This window comes from Triticum urartu, chromosome 7 (assembly GCF_003073215.2).
Source record: "Triticum urartu cultivar G1812 chromosome 7, Tu2.1, whole genome shotgun sequence".
Classification (NCBI taxonomy): domain Eukaryota; kingdom Viridiplantae; phylum Streptophyta; class Magnoliopsida; order Poales; family Poaceae; genus Triticum; species Triticum urartu.
In genome coordinates this window covers 186,462,125-186,478,269 of record NC_053028.1, presented here as the reverse complement: position 1 = coordinate 186,478,269, position 16,145 = coordinate 186,462,125, and the positions used below count along the sequence as shown (strand labels likewise).

At 41.9% G+C, this 16,145-nt stretch overlaps 1 protein-coding gene across 2 annotated transcripts; it reads left to right on the top strand.

Annotated features, from left to right (window-relative positions):
• The first annotated feature begins 6,597 nt into the window (after positions 1-6,597).
• On the top strand, positions 6,598-15,410 carry LOC125519932 (enhancer of mRNA-decapping protein 4-like). 2 transcript variants are annotated; one of them, XM_048684709.1, is made up of 14 exons: positions 6,598-7,487; positions 8,551-8,600; positions 8,816-8,972; positions 9,053-9,271; positions 9,696-9,824; positions 10,179-10,716; positions 10,811-11,059; positions 11,141-11,661; positions 12,741-13,100; positions 13,171-13,290; positions 13,861-14,031; positions 14,176-14,334; positions 14,529-14,654; positions 14,872-15,410. In XM_048684709.1, exons 1-14 carry the CDS (start codon positions 6,750-6,752, stop codon positions 15,178-15,180), a joined length of 3,846 nt encoding a protein of 1,281 aa, XP_048540666.1. In that variant the 5' UTR covers positions 6,598-6,749; the 3' UTR covers positions 15,181-15,410. The 2 variants fall into 2 exon arrangements, with proteins under 2 accessions (XP_048540666.1, XP_048540665.1); XM_048684708.1 differs by having other exon boundaries at positions 10,811-11,661.
• The last annotated feature ends 735 nt before the right edge of the window (positions 15,411-16,145 follow it).

Sequence of the window (16,145 nt, the reverse complement as noted above, 5' to 3'; positions counted from 1 at the left end):
ACCCGGGTAACTGTCCTCATTTAGGCTATGTTTGGCCCACCTGAGCATCGTTTTCTAATTACAATGCTATTTTTTCGGCAATACACAATCAGGAATACATTTCCTCGCATGCAATTGAAGTGGAAATGCAACAGGCTAATCTAGTATGTAGTGCATGGTTAATTAATAGCACTTTTGACTTATGAGCTGTATAAGAAACATGCTGGTACTTGCTTGATATGATTGGAGATCTCTCAAAATTGCTCAATGGCCCATTCATACTAGTCGGAGCATTACAGGGGAAAGCAATACCAACAAGTGGCTCTGAGGGAATATTTAGCTTTTAAAAGTCCGGAACTAAAACCTTACGGGAGCTTCATGAGACGCCAAACTTGCTTTGCCAACAACCTGACTGCAGAATTCTCACCCGTTGATGCATTGTTTGCCGAGAACTTAGTAACAAAACGAAGCAATATGTTCGTGGTTTCATGTGTGCGATATATTATGATATATAACAGAAACAAAGAATACAGATGAGGCCAGGGTGGGAACTTGAAACAAGGGATGAAATACAAACAAAGACTAATATATTATAGTACCATCGAGTTCCCATGCTCAAGGGAAAATGCACAAGGTGGTAGGCTTTGGATATTTAGGAGAGAGTCTTGACTCAAATAGAAATAGATAGGATGGTGCTACTTGGTAAGGAAAATGCTCAGACACTACAGTCAAGCGGGTTGGTCAAATAGCTACACAATATGGAGGGTAGTTGTGGACAGGTGTGGCTGATAGTCATGGAAAGCAATTCATGAATGTAGGGGTTATGCACATTAATAAGAGGGGTAGCAATAAGGAAATGCGAAGGGAGGAAGGGTGGGGAGGCATGGAGGGACCGCGTGCCACAATACAAAGGCAAGAAGAATCACAACAAATTGGGGAGTGGTGCCCTTCATACATAAACACAGAACATGCCTAAAGTTATACCTTATATTTGTCGTCATGCGTGTTTTCCTCTATTTGTGGCAAGCATAACAACTGTATCATTTGTATGATAAACAAAAATATCTTTTTGTGATATATGGTGATACATTTTCCATGTCAACGTGGTTTCTTCTACATGTAGCATGCACGACAAACTATATCATTTATAACATACTTAACATCGTTTCAATAATGTAAAATTGCATGCAAAAAATGATGTTTGGGTTGTATACCAATAATTTTCTTTGTGACATATCTAAGAGCACGTTATTATTTGTTGTGAGATAAATCTTTATAAAAGCTATACTAACCTCGTGGCAAGGTCAAAATAGCCATTCTTATGTTTTAATTAACCTTTTTAAATGCAAATGACCATATACATGCACATACATTCATCCCTACAAACACAGGCACACACGTTCTACCCCTATGAGCACCTCCGAGATACTGAGCCAACACAACATTTTGAGATTGATGAAGCCATCACAGGCACCTTCGTAGTTGACGAAACATCTCCTCCCACTGCATAAACATCATCGAAAATCCTAAACTAAAGGCCTATTCGGAGTCCCTCCACTCCACGACCCAGCTTCCGGAGTACGCGAGTTGTAGTTGAAAATCATGGAGCGGGGAAACAGCTGCAGGCGGAGTTGTAGTTGAAAATCGTGGAGCGAGGAAACAATTGCTCCACATATTCTGTGATTTTGGAGAGCCGGCGAAGTTGTAGTTGAAAATCATGGAGCAGGAAATAGCTGCTTCACAGATTCTGTGATTTCACGGAGCCGGCGGATTGTCAAACAACTCCTAAATCCAAGAAAATACAAGCAACAATGCTAAGTCCAGGACTTGAATCCTAATGGACTGGTTCCTCAACCACAGAAAAACTAATCATCCGAGCGCTCAATTCGCTGTCTTAATCAATGTTTAAGAACACATTTGTCTCTTTTTCGCTATTCTTTCAGAAACTTACACTCGTTTAATCTTATCGTAAACAAACTTAAACGTACATTCCTTTAAACTTCAACTTAGACTGATCATCTACTACCCCTATAAAAACATGAGAGGGCGGAGAACCAAATCATCCTATCCATCGAAACCTGCAATCCGATGGTCTACATCTCTCCAGCCTACTAAACATGTTTTATGCTTTAATTACCCACCATGCCATTAGGTTAATCTACTACCACTATAATCACACAATCCCCACCACATGGTTCGTAAGCCTTTCCTCTCATGCCTGCCGCGATCGATCCCAAAAAATCGCCCGCTCGCCTACGCACGTCCCCAGTCAACCAACCCCCGCACGCACGCTCCTCCACTCCCCCGCCGGACCAATAGCCCACCACCGCCCGCTCCGCTTGGCCTCCGCCACTGCCCCCGCACAACTCAGCCTTCGTCGCCGCTGATCCTCCGCCCACTGCTCCACTCTGTCGCCGTCCCCCGATGGCCTCCTCCCAAAGGCACTGACGGCCGAGGATTCTTTGGGAGGGGCGGCAGAAGGCAGCCGGCAGGGGATGCAGAACGACCCGGAAGACATCCGCCCTCACGCGCTCATCGTCTCGCTAGCCTACCCGATGGCTGTCGGTGAGCGTCTTCGCGACGGCCGCGGCGAGAGCTGCGTCGACGTGACGATCCCTCTGCCCCGTTTCGCCTCCTCGCTGCCCCGCCACTCGCCATCACAGGGTCTCCCCCTCATGCTTCACCCTCAACTCTCCCAATACGGAGGTAAATAGGATTCCTGAGTTCCTTTTTTGTTTATTCTATTGTTTAATATGGCTCCTAATTGGATACAAAGTTGACTAAACGATTGGTGTTGCTGCAGTTTTTTTTCTACATTGATTTTTGGTTCATGATTTACCCTTCTTATTACCATTTGCTAACTTAACCACCTCTCTCTCTCTCTCTCTCTTTCTCTCTCATGTTGTTTCTGAAGATCTTTTATGTGTCATGTTGACAAGGGTGTTTGATATGAAATCCAAGCAGGTTGCAGGTGAGGTGAATCAAGGTGATCTATATGACGTAGTGAAGGATAAACTCCTCTCCCTCATGTTATTTCTATATATGTTATTTTTGAGTGAATTACTACTGAAGCATTGATTTAACACTATTCTTGGTAATGTAAGAAAGCTGAGATTTATTGTGGCCACGTGATTTTTGTAAACATATCATGTGAATATTTTCATAGAAAGTTTCCCTCATATCAAACTGTTCTATTTCTTCTACACAGGAAGTAGGTACAATATGCAGGCTTCATAGCAGATGTTTGTGAATTTTATGCCAGGTGAGCCACTTTCTTTGAATGCTTATGTTCTAATATTTCATATCTCTGGGCTTTTGAGTGCTAACATTGTTCTATCTTCCGAGCTCTTGAACATTTGCCTGCACAAAAAAATCTATAATACTTGCCTTCTCAGTCCAGTGGTAGTTGTATACATCATTTATTCAATCCTAAATTTTTGAATGGGCAACATGGATTAGATGTGAAAACGGCTAATTCACATGTTTGTCGTCTCCATGTTAAACACTGAAGAAATGTGGGTTCTATCTTTTCAGATCAGCAACGCGAGAATAGCTATATTGCTTCTCTGTTTTTTCTTTTTTTTCTCATGCAACAGAAAAACTGAATGTATTTCTTTTGTACTTTATGTTTCTTAATCACCTACTTACTCACCTAGCTTTCCTGGATTCAAGAGTGTGACTGTTGGTTGTTGTACACTGAAGGTTGAAACAATTTACTGTTTGCCACCAAGGAAGCTGCAGGTCTGATGTAAGCAAGCAAGTTTGTTCTTATCTGTTCCTAAAAAAGAATGTGATGTGACAGAATAAAGTATAGTCAATGCAATGTACTCATATGTACAACTGTATAAATTATTCCGCTTTTACGTGATGAGCCATTCTTCTGAGAAACTACACCTATAAGCATACGTCTTTGTACAGTTTTAGTCTGGTGTTGACAATAAGCCAGGTAACGGGAACATGTAGCACATGGATTTTATCTGGTGTTGACAACAAGCCCGATAATTTTAGTACCATTTCTGTAGGAATGAAAAGACAGCCATTTCTATTTTTCTGTTTTTATAGCACATAATATTACATTCATGGATGAACCAATCTAGGGAAATCCGATTGCCTCTTTGGTTCCTTTATACTTTTGCTTAAATTTTCAGTAGTTCAGAAAGCAAGTAGTATGATGGTCAACACTGCCTCTTCGACAGAATGTCAGCATGTAGTGCCTTATACCGGTTTGTTTCTAAATTATAGCATTAGGTGTCATCTCTTACAGGTCTTCACAAACTCTCTCAGAAAGGCAAGGTATAACTTCATTTTTCTTTGGTGTTCGCCAGCGCGGCCATAGCGCAGCACAAATCCAACATGGAGAAGTATGTTTTTCTTCACATACCTTGTGGGGTAAAAATGGGTTGTCTTCCTATCAAATGTTGGTTCTTGCCGTCCTTGGGGTTCTGATTTCAAATATTTCCCCCCTTCGGTTCCAGCTGTTCAAGTGACATATATCATGCTCGTGCGAGGCTACATGGTCACATGATGGAAGCAATTTATAGCCGGTAAAATTTGCTCTTGTTGTTTCAAAATTACACTTATTCATACTGAATATAGAGTGTTGTGATTGTGGTGTTGAATTTGCAAAGGTGCAAAAGCAAGAACAAGGAGGCCTATGGCTAATGCTTGCACTCACATTTTTCTCACTGGTTTTCACTCCATACTTGGGTATGTCTTGCTTATGGATAGTGGATCGATCCAATTAAAGACTTGATGATAAATTCTACCATTGTTTGCTTGATTAGTATTTTCTTAGTACAGAGCAAAAGAATGTTGTTTTTTGGTCACCTACAATACAATTTCTTCCTTTAACCTACATATCATTTATTATTCTTCTCTCTGAAACACGAAAAATGCAAAGATTTGCTGAAATTTCAGCTTTGCAAAACCCATGATCCAATCTATTGCTGCCCTTGTCCTTCTAAATAGATAAATACAAGGGATTGAGATGGCTGCTGCAGATGCTTCTTGTCAACATTAGATGATGATTTTGTAAGCGACTATTTTGAAAAATATTTTCTCAGACTACACAGTAGTCTTGTTTTTGAACTGGCTCAGGGGTGTATTTCATATGTGTGCTGGACGCATGAAGTTGCAAGTTTCTTCTTCTTACAAAGGGAAATATCAAGCATTCTTACCAAAGCCTTTGAAAAATAGTCTTGTATGGGACTAAACAAAGATTCATGCTACACCAGTTATCGTGTTCTTTTAGTTGGGTTCATATAGCTTTAAAAAATAATTTATTTAAATATGTCACACATTTTTTCATGTAAGTATAATTCACAGCACATTATGTAGCTGATGCCACTGATAGATTATTTAGAATGGATATTTTATTTTGAAATGTTGATTTTCGGTTGTTTAGTTTTTTCTTAGAAGACATAAAAGGCATCTGGACTGTAAATTTAGGATCCCATAGTTATTTTTCTATGGAAGAAGACGAGGAAATTCATGTATTATCATTTTGAATTCTATATGTGATTTATCAATTCAAGTCAAATGCAATTAATTATAAACATATGTGAATTTCTTGAGCTTCCAACTTGTTCCTTTTGATTATTATTAGTTGAAACTTAACACTTGTAATGTTGTCTAGAGCTTCAACATTCTCTCGGGAGAGACACAGGCATTGTTAAATTTTCAACATGAAAGAACTTCATTACACTGTCAAAGTTTACTTTATCAAAATAAGGGTAGTTTAATTTGTCTGAATCCTCTCTTTGCAAGATGAAAGATTTAGCTTCTCTCTATCTTTATGTTTCGCTCCAAACGGAAGCTGTGAAAAGACTCCACCAAAATGCATTTTGATTGTCACTTTTAATAAATCAAAATAGCTTGGTGCATACAAATTCAGGAGATCTCCAAGCTTAGAAGCTTGCACCAGCTCGAAAGAACTACAGTAGAAAATTCAGTGCAGCTATAACGTGTTGAGATATTGACACATGAAGGTTACGAAACAATCATCTAGGATAAAGCGGATCCTTCTGCGGGGCAGAGCCACAATTGTCGCGTCGGGGCAGCAGCGCCGTTAGCTCGCGTCGGCGACCTGCTCGCCCAACTCCTCTATGGCATCTTCCCGTGACGTTACAAGATGGGGCGACTTAGCTCCATGCAGCATTGGTGCTGGCCGCACCAGCTTCCTGCGGCGCCCCCCTTCGACTGCGTTGTCTCCCTTCAACAGCTCCTATAGAGTAGAAACGAAAACGGACAGTCCCAAGACATAGCCAACAATTTGCCTATAATTTTGAGAGGGGTTATCTACAAAACAAGCTCAAGTGGATGGTCAGAACCATACATGTGATATGCCACCATTCGCTGCCGATCCAATACTCTACATAGCAAGTTTGCAGATTTTCACTGATTATGGATTTTTTGAATAAGTCGCCCAAGAAAAAAATGTGTAGGTATATGATTGGTAACTATAAATGTTCCCCTCTACTTGAATCGATTAGCTATATTGTTCCATGAATAATTTAAATTTTAAAGTATTCATAGTGTTCGAGTAAGTACATATATTAACTGAGACGTGCATTGCACGTACAAGCTTTAGTCATAAGAGGTGGCAGTGACAGCTGCCGTTGCTCCCAAAATCCTCAAACCGCAAAAACCAGGGGAGCATCCTCTGTCTTCCTCCTCTGCCTCCTCCCTCCTCTACGTCTTCCTCCTCCATCCCCTAACTCATCTCAACCCCACTGCAACTACAGATCCACCTCGCCCTCGAGCGGCCTCCCATGGCGTCGCCCTCCGGAAACCCTAATCCCAACCCCAACGTCCCCTTCGAGCTCAGCAGGCTCTTCAAGCCTCCCCCAAACCCTAACCACCCCACAACCGTGCCGACCCCCGCTGGCATCTTCCCGGGCGGCCCGCCCGGCGCGCCGATGGCCACCGGGCCGCCGGGCCCCTACTCCTACCCGCCCGCCACCCCGCCCTTCCACCGCAACCCGTACCTCAACTACCCCACCGATCCCAACGCCGTCCACCTCCCCGTCGCCGCCTTCGCGAACCCTAACCCCACTGGAAACCCTATCCCTAACTCCAACCCCGGCCCCAATCCGGGAGCTCGGCTCATGCAGCTGCTGGGCAACACCGCGCCCACCCACCTCGAGTCCGTGGTGTCCATGCCGCCTACGTCATCAGAGTTCTCTGGCGGCCCGGTGGCGCCGCTGCCAGGGATGCCGTCAGCACCGCCGGCGAGGATGACAAGCACAAGCAGCAAGATGCCCCGGGGCAGGCTGCTGGGACCGGGGGACAGGGCCGTGCACGACGTGGACTCGCGGCTGCCAGGGGAGGCGCAGCCACCGCAGCTGGAAGTGACGCCCATCACCAAGTACACCTCGGACCCGGGGTTGGTGCTGGGCCGGCAGATCGCTGTAAACCGAACGTACATCGTGTACGGCCTCAAGCTTGGCAACATCCGCGTGCTCAACATCAACACCGCACTCCGCTCGCTCCTTCGTGGGCACACACAGGTATGTCTTCTGTAGACTGATCGTACCAATAACCTTTTGCTGTTGAGTAGTTTATATGCTCAAGTGCCTTGTTGGAGCCCGTGATGTTAGTGCAGACTTGTTGCTCTATGCATGAGCTCCCTATAAGCATTAATTTGTGTGGCGAGGAAATGGTGTGATGCTATGGTGTAGACTATGCCTCAATCATAAATTCATTTCCAATGATGGGATGCATGGAAATTGATTGGTATAAACTAGATACAGATTAGGCTGGTCATAGTGGGAGTAACTTAGCAAGTAACATAGCGCATTCCAAGACAAGTTTGCTTATGTGGCATCTAGTTAATGAGGAGAGATGTGTTTGGAGTAACATAATATGTTACTGTAACATAACGCAAACCAAAGCAAAATGAGTCTATAATGTAATAAATGCAATCATCTATGATACTACTTGTATGTTACTTTGCACTATGAAGGTAGTAACAAAGACTAGTGTCATATGCATGACACTAGTCTAAGTTACTCCCCGCTATGAGCAGCCTTAGTTCACCTGAAAAAGTGAAGTGTTGCATGGTGTATATACACAAAACATGCAATCTCAAAGTACGAACTCATGCTGGATCTAGTGTTGTTCCCTACGTACTGGGGGCAGCAAATCTGGACTCTTATATTGCATATGATGACAGTCATATTCCAGTCTGAGGTCTTGACTACTAACTATTAACTAAATATGGGTGGAATATTTATTGGAAGGTTATGTTGTCAAGTGAAATAATATGGTACTACGTGCAGCAGAAATCCAAAGGGAATAGCTAATATGCTTGCTGCATAAGCCAGGTTCAGGTTATTAATGACTAGTCATATTCATAGTCCACTGGAATTAATTCTTCTTTCTCATACTGACGGGGTCCATTTGTCATCGGTTATCGTACTTATATAATATGAGCTGTACATATCTGATTTTCAGCGCCAATTTTTTCTTAGTTCTGTATTTGTCTTGTTTCACGAGGTAATGTTGATTTTAGTTCGCATGAAGGTACAATTCTTTATTATATTTAGCGTGGCCTTATTTTGTTTGCTGCAGAGGGTGACGGACATGGCTTTCTTTGCAGAAGATGTCCATCGTTTAGCAAGGTACTTCTATCGATATATGGGACCTTCTGGATGCCTTTTCTTATAATTTTAGGGTAGCTCTGTTGGGTACCTTTGCTACTGTGCCATCATTTTATTGGATGGTGCTCACCTGACAGAAGGGTGTAGTGCCCTCCAGTTATTACACACCATAGCTGGTTTCATCACTAATCCTTCTCTTTCACACACAATTAATATTTTGTTTTTCTTCTTGACAGTGCAAGCGTAGATGGGCGTATATATGTATGGAAGATTGACGAGGGACCCGATGAGGAAAATAAACCACAAATCACAGGAAAGATTGAAATGGCCATCCAGATAGTAGGAGATGCTGGAACTTACCATCCGAGAATATGTTGGCACTCCCATAAGCAAGTAGAGCCTCATCTATACCACCTGTCGCTTTTGGTGTCTTGACTGGTTTTCTGTTAATGATTTATGCACTCATCTTGCAGGAAATTCTGTTTGTTGGAATAGGGAACTGTGTCTTAAAAATAGACACAACAAAAGTGGGAAGAGGAAGAGACTTCAGTAAAGAAGAGCCTCTTAAATGTTCACTTGATAAGCTCATTGATGGTGTGCACTTGGTTGGTAAACATGACGGGGATGTCACAGATCTGTCCTTATCTCAATGGATGACTACCCGTCTGGCTTCAGCATCAAAAGATGGCACGGTTTGTACAAGATATCCTGTTATTGGTTAGGAAACCTATACTTCATGATAGGCAATAGCACAGGAAATAAATGGTTGGCAAAGCAAATGATCCTGAACATCCCGCTTAAGCTTCAGTTCCATTGCACATTCAAGTTCAGATTTGTTTCGATTTAATTTGTAGTGTCTAAAATGTTTGAATATGCTGTCCAGCTCCACTGTGAGCTGTATGCAACTAATGCATGCTAGGACTGCTGATCTTAGTTCAGTTAATTTTTTGTTATCCTGCTAGACATGGGCAAAAATGCCATTCTCGTAGAAGTTTCTTCTTTTGTGATGGGTGATCTGGGAATAACCTACCTGTTCTTTTGTTGGCACCATGTGACCAAAAGATACTCTCTGAATCTGTAGATGCAGTTTATGATGTGTACTGTTTATTTTGGCAGGTAAAAATCTGGGATGATCGCAGGACAGTGCCTTTATCTGTGATGAAACCGCATGATGGTAAAGCTGTTTATTCGGTTTCTTTCCTTACAGCACCAGAGCAACCAAATCATATAAATCTCGTTACAGCGGTATGCATTCTTCTACCTTTTCACATTCTAACTATATTTGCTGTCATCTTTAATCACCCTCAGCAGCATGTTATTCTGTAAACAATGAATAACCACAACACAGTTGCCCAGTTCATATAGGATTGATTGAAGTCTCACCATGCTTAAACATCATGGCAGTGCCTGAAAACTGGAGTTAAATAGTGCAGAATTGATCACTGTTTCCTAATTATAGTTTGCATAGGTTTTCCTGTTATCAGTATGTCATTATGATAAACAATGCATGGACACTCTTGCAAACTTGGAAATTAATCTTTCATATGCCTTCATTTAGCATAATTCTTTCATGGTGTTAACTTTTGTGAAATATCGCAGGGGCCTCTCAACCGAGAAGTAAAAATCTGGGCTTCCTCTGATAAGGAAGGTTGGTTGTTGCCAAGTGAATCTGAGACTTGGAGATGCACTCAAACTCTGGAACTTGTGAGTTCTCTGGAAAATAGGTTTGAGGAAGCATTTTTCAACCAAGTAGCAGTGTTGCCACAAGCTAGCCTTATTTTGCTTGCGAATGCCAAAAAGAACGCTATATATGCTATCCATGTTGAGTATGGTCCAGATCCTGCTTCTACTCGTCTGGACTATATAGCAGATTTCACAGTTGCAATGCCTATTTTAAGTCTGACGGGAACACATGAAAGCCAGCCTGATGGTGAACATGTAGTACAAGTCTATTGTGTCCAGACAATGGCTATCCAGCAGTATGGATTGGAGTTATTACTCTGTTTGCCTCCTACAGCTGATAACGCTGGGCTTGGTAGGGATCTGGCTATTTCCCATGTATATGAGAGACCTCTAGAAGTGGCATCAGTGGAGTCATCAACAGAAACTAAACCACTGAGTGATCATCAGGGAACAGGTAACACAATAGTAACTTAACACCCTATTGCTTCAGTTAATTCACACTCTTGATGTTGGTATTAAAATTTCATCCCCATTGTCTGTGTACACAGAAGCTGATACTGCTACTCATGTTTCATCCCCAACTCCTTCATCAAACATGGATAATGCTGGATCTTATGCAGAAGCTGTCTTGAGAAGAGAAGCTTCAAGAGGCCCATCTCTTGGTGATCATGATGGGGACAAGTCATCTTTTGATTATTCAAAGAAAAGGATGGATTCTGATGGTACAAGTGGGCAAGGAGCATTTGATAGGAAGGATTGCTTTGGGAATGAAGAGCCAAGAGGTGGCCAGGTTGATGGTACAGTTTCAGATCCTCATCCCACGTTTAAGGTCGGAGTGAATGCCACACACTTGATTACCCCATCTGAAATTATTTCAGGTGTGCTCCCATCTGCTGAATCGACTGCTAATGGCAGCCCACAGAATGTAGAAATGGAGTCAAAACTTGTGGCTGAGAAAAAAGCAGATCAAAATATTGGATTTGAGGATGTTAAGGAGACCCAAATTGTTCAAGAGAAAATGGAGAGACTTAACATGTCTTCAGAGCAAACTGTAGAGACAATTAGTGAACGCTCGGTAACAACTGACAAGTACAGTGTGGAAGATTCACAGAGATCAGACCCCACACTTCTGAAACAACATTCTGGTGCTCGGGATGGAAATCTTCCAAGAAGAACAGCTGAAGCTACTGAAAACATCAATGGCTCTTCGTCAAGGAACTTGCAGTTACCCTCAGCTACCAAAGAGGAGAAAGTTCTGCATCCTCAGGTGTCTGGGCAGATGTCTCCTCTTACAAGCACCTTCAACTCTACTGATTCATCACATGAACATCCAAGCAATACAAACCCTGCCATTGATTCTGTCCCGCAAGTAGCTGCCATTCAAGGAACATTGCAACAGGTGATTCAATAGAAGTTTCTCTCCCTTAGTGCTGAAACTTGTCTGACATTATTCGGTGCTGGTAGACTTCAAATGATTTACATCGAAATAGTTGCTAGAAAATGTGCTAAGACTGCAGCCCAGTTAAACATGAACATTTGTTAGATAAATTGAGTTGTGGTTGATCAAAATTTATAGCCGATTTATCAGTTCATCCCCTTTGTTTTGATGGTTGAAGTAATTAAAACAGCTGTAACTTAGGTGTCAGCTTGGCTTTTGTTTAGTTAAAAGAATGAAATTGTCACTCACCATTACGTAAAAGGAAATGCCAGTTCTTTCATGTGAGCCGGAATAAGTAATAAGCCTGAAATTGAGATTCTAACCTGTGATTGTGCATTGCGCATCATTCCTGATCCGCATATTGAACTTTAGAGTTGGAAATAGATCATGGGGTGATCTACTTCTGAGGACTGCTGCTCTCTAACTGCTTGTTAAAATGCCTTTGGACAATGCCAATGCATGTTGCTTGAATACAGCAGCATACAGTTAATGTTGTAAATCACCCGCAAAAAAAATGTTGTAAAACATCCTGGTTGTATGGTGAAAATTCTACTCCCTCCCTTCCAAATTAATTGAAGTTCTAGCTTCGTCCTAAGTAACTTTATTAAGTTTGACCAAGTATATAGAAAAATGTGCTAATATTTACAAAGTCAAATATATAGAGTATGAAATATATTTTAAGGCAAATTTAATGAAACTAATTGGTGCTGTAGATGCTCGTATATTTTTTCTGTAGTCTTGGTGAAATTTTAAAATTTTTGACTTAGGGCAAAGCTAGAACTTCCAAGTAATTTGGAATTGAGGGATTAGTTTCCAAGCAAGCGACTGTGCATCATATTAACCTCTAATCTTGATTGCACTGTCCTAGTTTTCTATAATTTCTGAAATATTCTTGTGTTCATGTTGTTCCATAATATGAAAGTATTTTTTGTTACTTGATGCCATGGAAGCATGACATAATTTATCTTGCACAAAGACAGTCTTAAATTTTAGTTCTGATACAAGGCATTACGATATTGACAATGCCTGTGCCATTGCAGCTTATGGCAATGCATACTGACATGCAAAAGCAGCTGAACGCAATTGTGTCTGCTCCTATTGCAAAGGAGGGCAAAAGGATCGAGACATCACTCGGGCGTAATATTGAGAAGTCCATAAAGGCTAATGTTGATGCCATGTGGGCTCGTATCCAGGAGGAAAATGCAAGGCATGAAAAGGTTGAAAGAGAGCGAATGCAGCAGATTTCTACTCTAATCACAACTTCTGTAAACAAGGACATTCCTGCTATACTGGAGAAATCATTAAAGAGAGAAATATCGTTGTTGGGACCCACCATTGCAAGAACAACAACACCTATCATTGAGAAGTCCTTGTCTTCTGCTGTTTCGGATTCGCTTCAGGTTGGGGCTATTCTTGTTGTTCCCTATATTGTGATTTCCCTCATATTTCTCATCAATTTTTCCGTTTCAGAAAGTTCTTGGGGAAAAGGTTGCAAATCAGCTGGATAAGTCCATAAGTACGAAACTTGAAGCTACTGTTGCTAAGCAGATCCAAACACAGTTCCATACATCTGCCAAGCAGGCACTTCAGGTATGTATCTTTGGCGCGTATATAGTCCTTGTAGATCATTAGCAGCAAAGCTCTTAATTTCAAATGGAACATTGTAAGCATGATTTGTTTGTGCCAACTTGATTTGTTTTTTCACAGTTATTATGTTTCGTATGCATTACATATTTAGAATTGAATGGCTGCTGGAACGAACCTATCCTTGCATGGGATTGTGCACGTTGGAGTTGTTTTTAGGTGTTCTTTAGGAAGATCATATGGGTAGGTGATGTATAAGAATAAGATAATGAAACATTGTATTTTGTGAGCAGATTTGTCGCATAGTGCCATGTAGCATGGGCATATCTCGTAGGCACACATCAATTCACTCCAAATACTGTACCATGCTAATTTAGTCAGCCAAGCACCTTGTAATTTACTATTTTGGCAACCAAACAAAATCTTGCATATCCAACCCCAACTTCTATAACTGTACATACAAAATGAGATTCCATTGGGTCACCAAGCAACTCACTACATATCTGGATTGGGTTATTACCATGGATGATCATTTTGTCAGCATTGATATATTGCTTCTTAATTTGGGCCCTGCAGGATGCTTTACGGTCAAGCTTTGAGTCATCAATTATCCCAGCATTTGAACAATCTTGTAAGACAATGTTTGAGCAAGTGGATGGTGCATTCCAGAAGGGCATGTCTGAGCATGGTACTGCTATCCAGCAGCAGGTCGCAGCAGCACATAGTCCATTGGCACAGACTTTAAGGGTAAGGCTTGCAAGTCTTTCATTTTGTTCTTATTACATGCAGTGCCAGAGGCCATAAATATGAAGACACAAGCTGGATATATTATACAGTTTTCCCATATGCTGAGTAATGCTCATACTTTCTTTCTCATTTGATTTTTTTCAGGAAACAATCAATTCAGCATCATCAATTACCCAGGGTCTTACATCAGAGTTACTTGATGGTCAGCGCAAGCTTTTGGCACTAGTTGCATCAGGGAACCCAATATCACATAATACTAGTGCTTTGCAGCCCATCAACGGACCAATACCCAATCTCCCTGAGGTACTAAATACTAAATTTTCCACTCTAGTGGTCTACCTATTTGCTCTATCAGACTGTTTCCATCCTTGGCCTTCTGTACGATTGAATACGTGGGATATAGTCTTAACCCCCCACCCCACCACAGTTCATTTGTGTGTTTTCTGAATAATGAAAACATCAAGCATTTGGTTTACTGGTTGTAATTGCTGTTTTAGGCTGATGTTCCACTGGACCCGATGAAGGAGCTAACCAGACTATTATCTGAGCAAAAGTTTGATGAGGCGTTTACGATGGCTCTTCAAAGAAGTGACGTCTCCATGGTATCTTGGTTGTGCTCTCAGGTATTGGCCACACTTAATTTTTTTAAGTAGTTGGCCTGTTCCCCATTTTCTTGAGCAAATCAAGAGATGTATAGACATACAAACTTGCATCTCATAGTTAGTTCATCTCATGAACCCATGCTTTCGTTACACCACGGAGAAACACTTTGATCAGGCTATGCAACCTTTTAACTAGCATATATGTGTAAGTGTGGATACCTGATACCCTTTCTGGCAGGTTGATTTGCAAGGTCTGTGTAGACTGAACCCCGTTCCTCTGAACCAAGGGGTCCTTCTGGCCCTTTTCCAGCAACTGGCATGCGACATAGCCAACGACACACCTCTGAAGCTTCAATGGATGACAGCGGTCGCCATGGCAATCCAACCAACCCATCAGATGATTGCAGCGCATGTGAGGCCAATATTTGAGCAAGTCTATGGCGTCTTGGCCCGCCAACAGTCGGTACCAGGAACCAGCCCACTGGAAGCGAACAACATCCGCCTAATGATGCATGTAATCAACTCGGTGATGATGACCCACAAGTGAGATGATAGGGCGCATTCTGTAGCCGCTGTAAGTTTGAACCACCATATGATCTATTTGTGAGCCCGTGTACAGAGGGAATTTTTAGAAGTGGCTCTTGAACCGGCAATGTGGCAGTGATACCATACCCCTACCTAGAAGGTGTTGTAAATTGGTTATGTTCGTGTCCGTACTTATGGCGCCTACCACCTTGTTTGGTGGAGCGCTTTAGCTCGTTACTTGCATTCCTTGCACATGCGTTGAGATGTTTGTGGCCACCGTGCCAGTGTCGTGTGTGAATCCTGGCGCCGACGATGGCAGTTTAAACGTTCTGGTGTGAACCATGGAGCTGCCGCGGCACCGACGATGTCAGTTTGTTTATTTTTCGGAGAGAGTTGGAGTTGGAACATGCGAAAGTTTTGATGCGTCCTCAGCGCGCTGGTTCTGTGTCGGCCAATGGAAGAAAGAAGGGCCGTGCTAACGTCTGATCTACACAGGACAGTGTAATCTAGTTAGTGTTGAAAACATTCTTATATTATGAAACGCATGGAGCAGTACATAAGACGTATTAGTGTCAGAAACACTCTTATATTATGGGACGAAATAAGTAATACTCCCTTCGTTTGAAAATACTTTTCATCAAAATGAATAAAAAAAGATGTATTCTAAATACATCTCTTTTTATCCATTTTAATGACAAGTGAGTAGGTCAGGATGAAGGGAGTAGGTCAGGATGCAAAAATGTCGGTCGTGTAGTACTTTGGGTTTGCTCGTGTTGGAATCAGGAATCCTTGTTTCCTGGCCTGGCAACCCAGGGAACGTCCATCTCTTTTTGACACCGAAGGCTTATCAGTTACTATCACATTTTTTCTGCGGGAAGTTATTCTTTCACTGGAAATCTGTATTCTGAACTGTGCCTGAAATGGAAAGAAAATACCGATTTATACCTGTTAAAACGTAGCATGGTCTCTTAACGTCAGATTTACAAG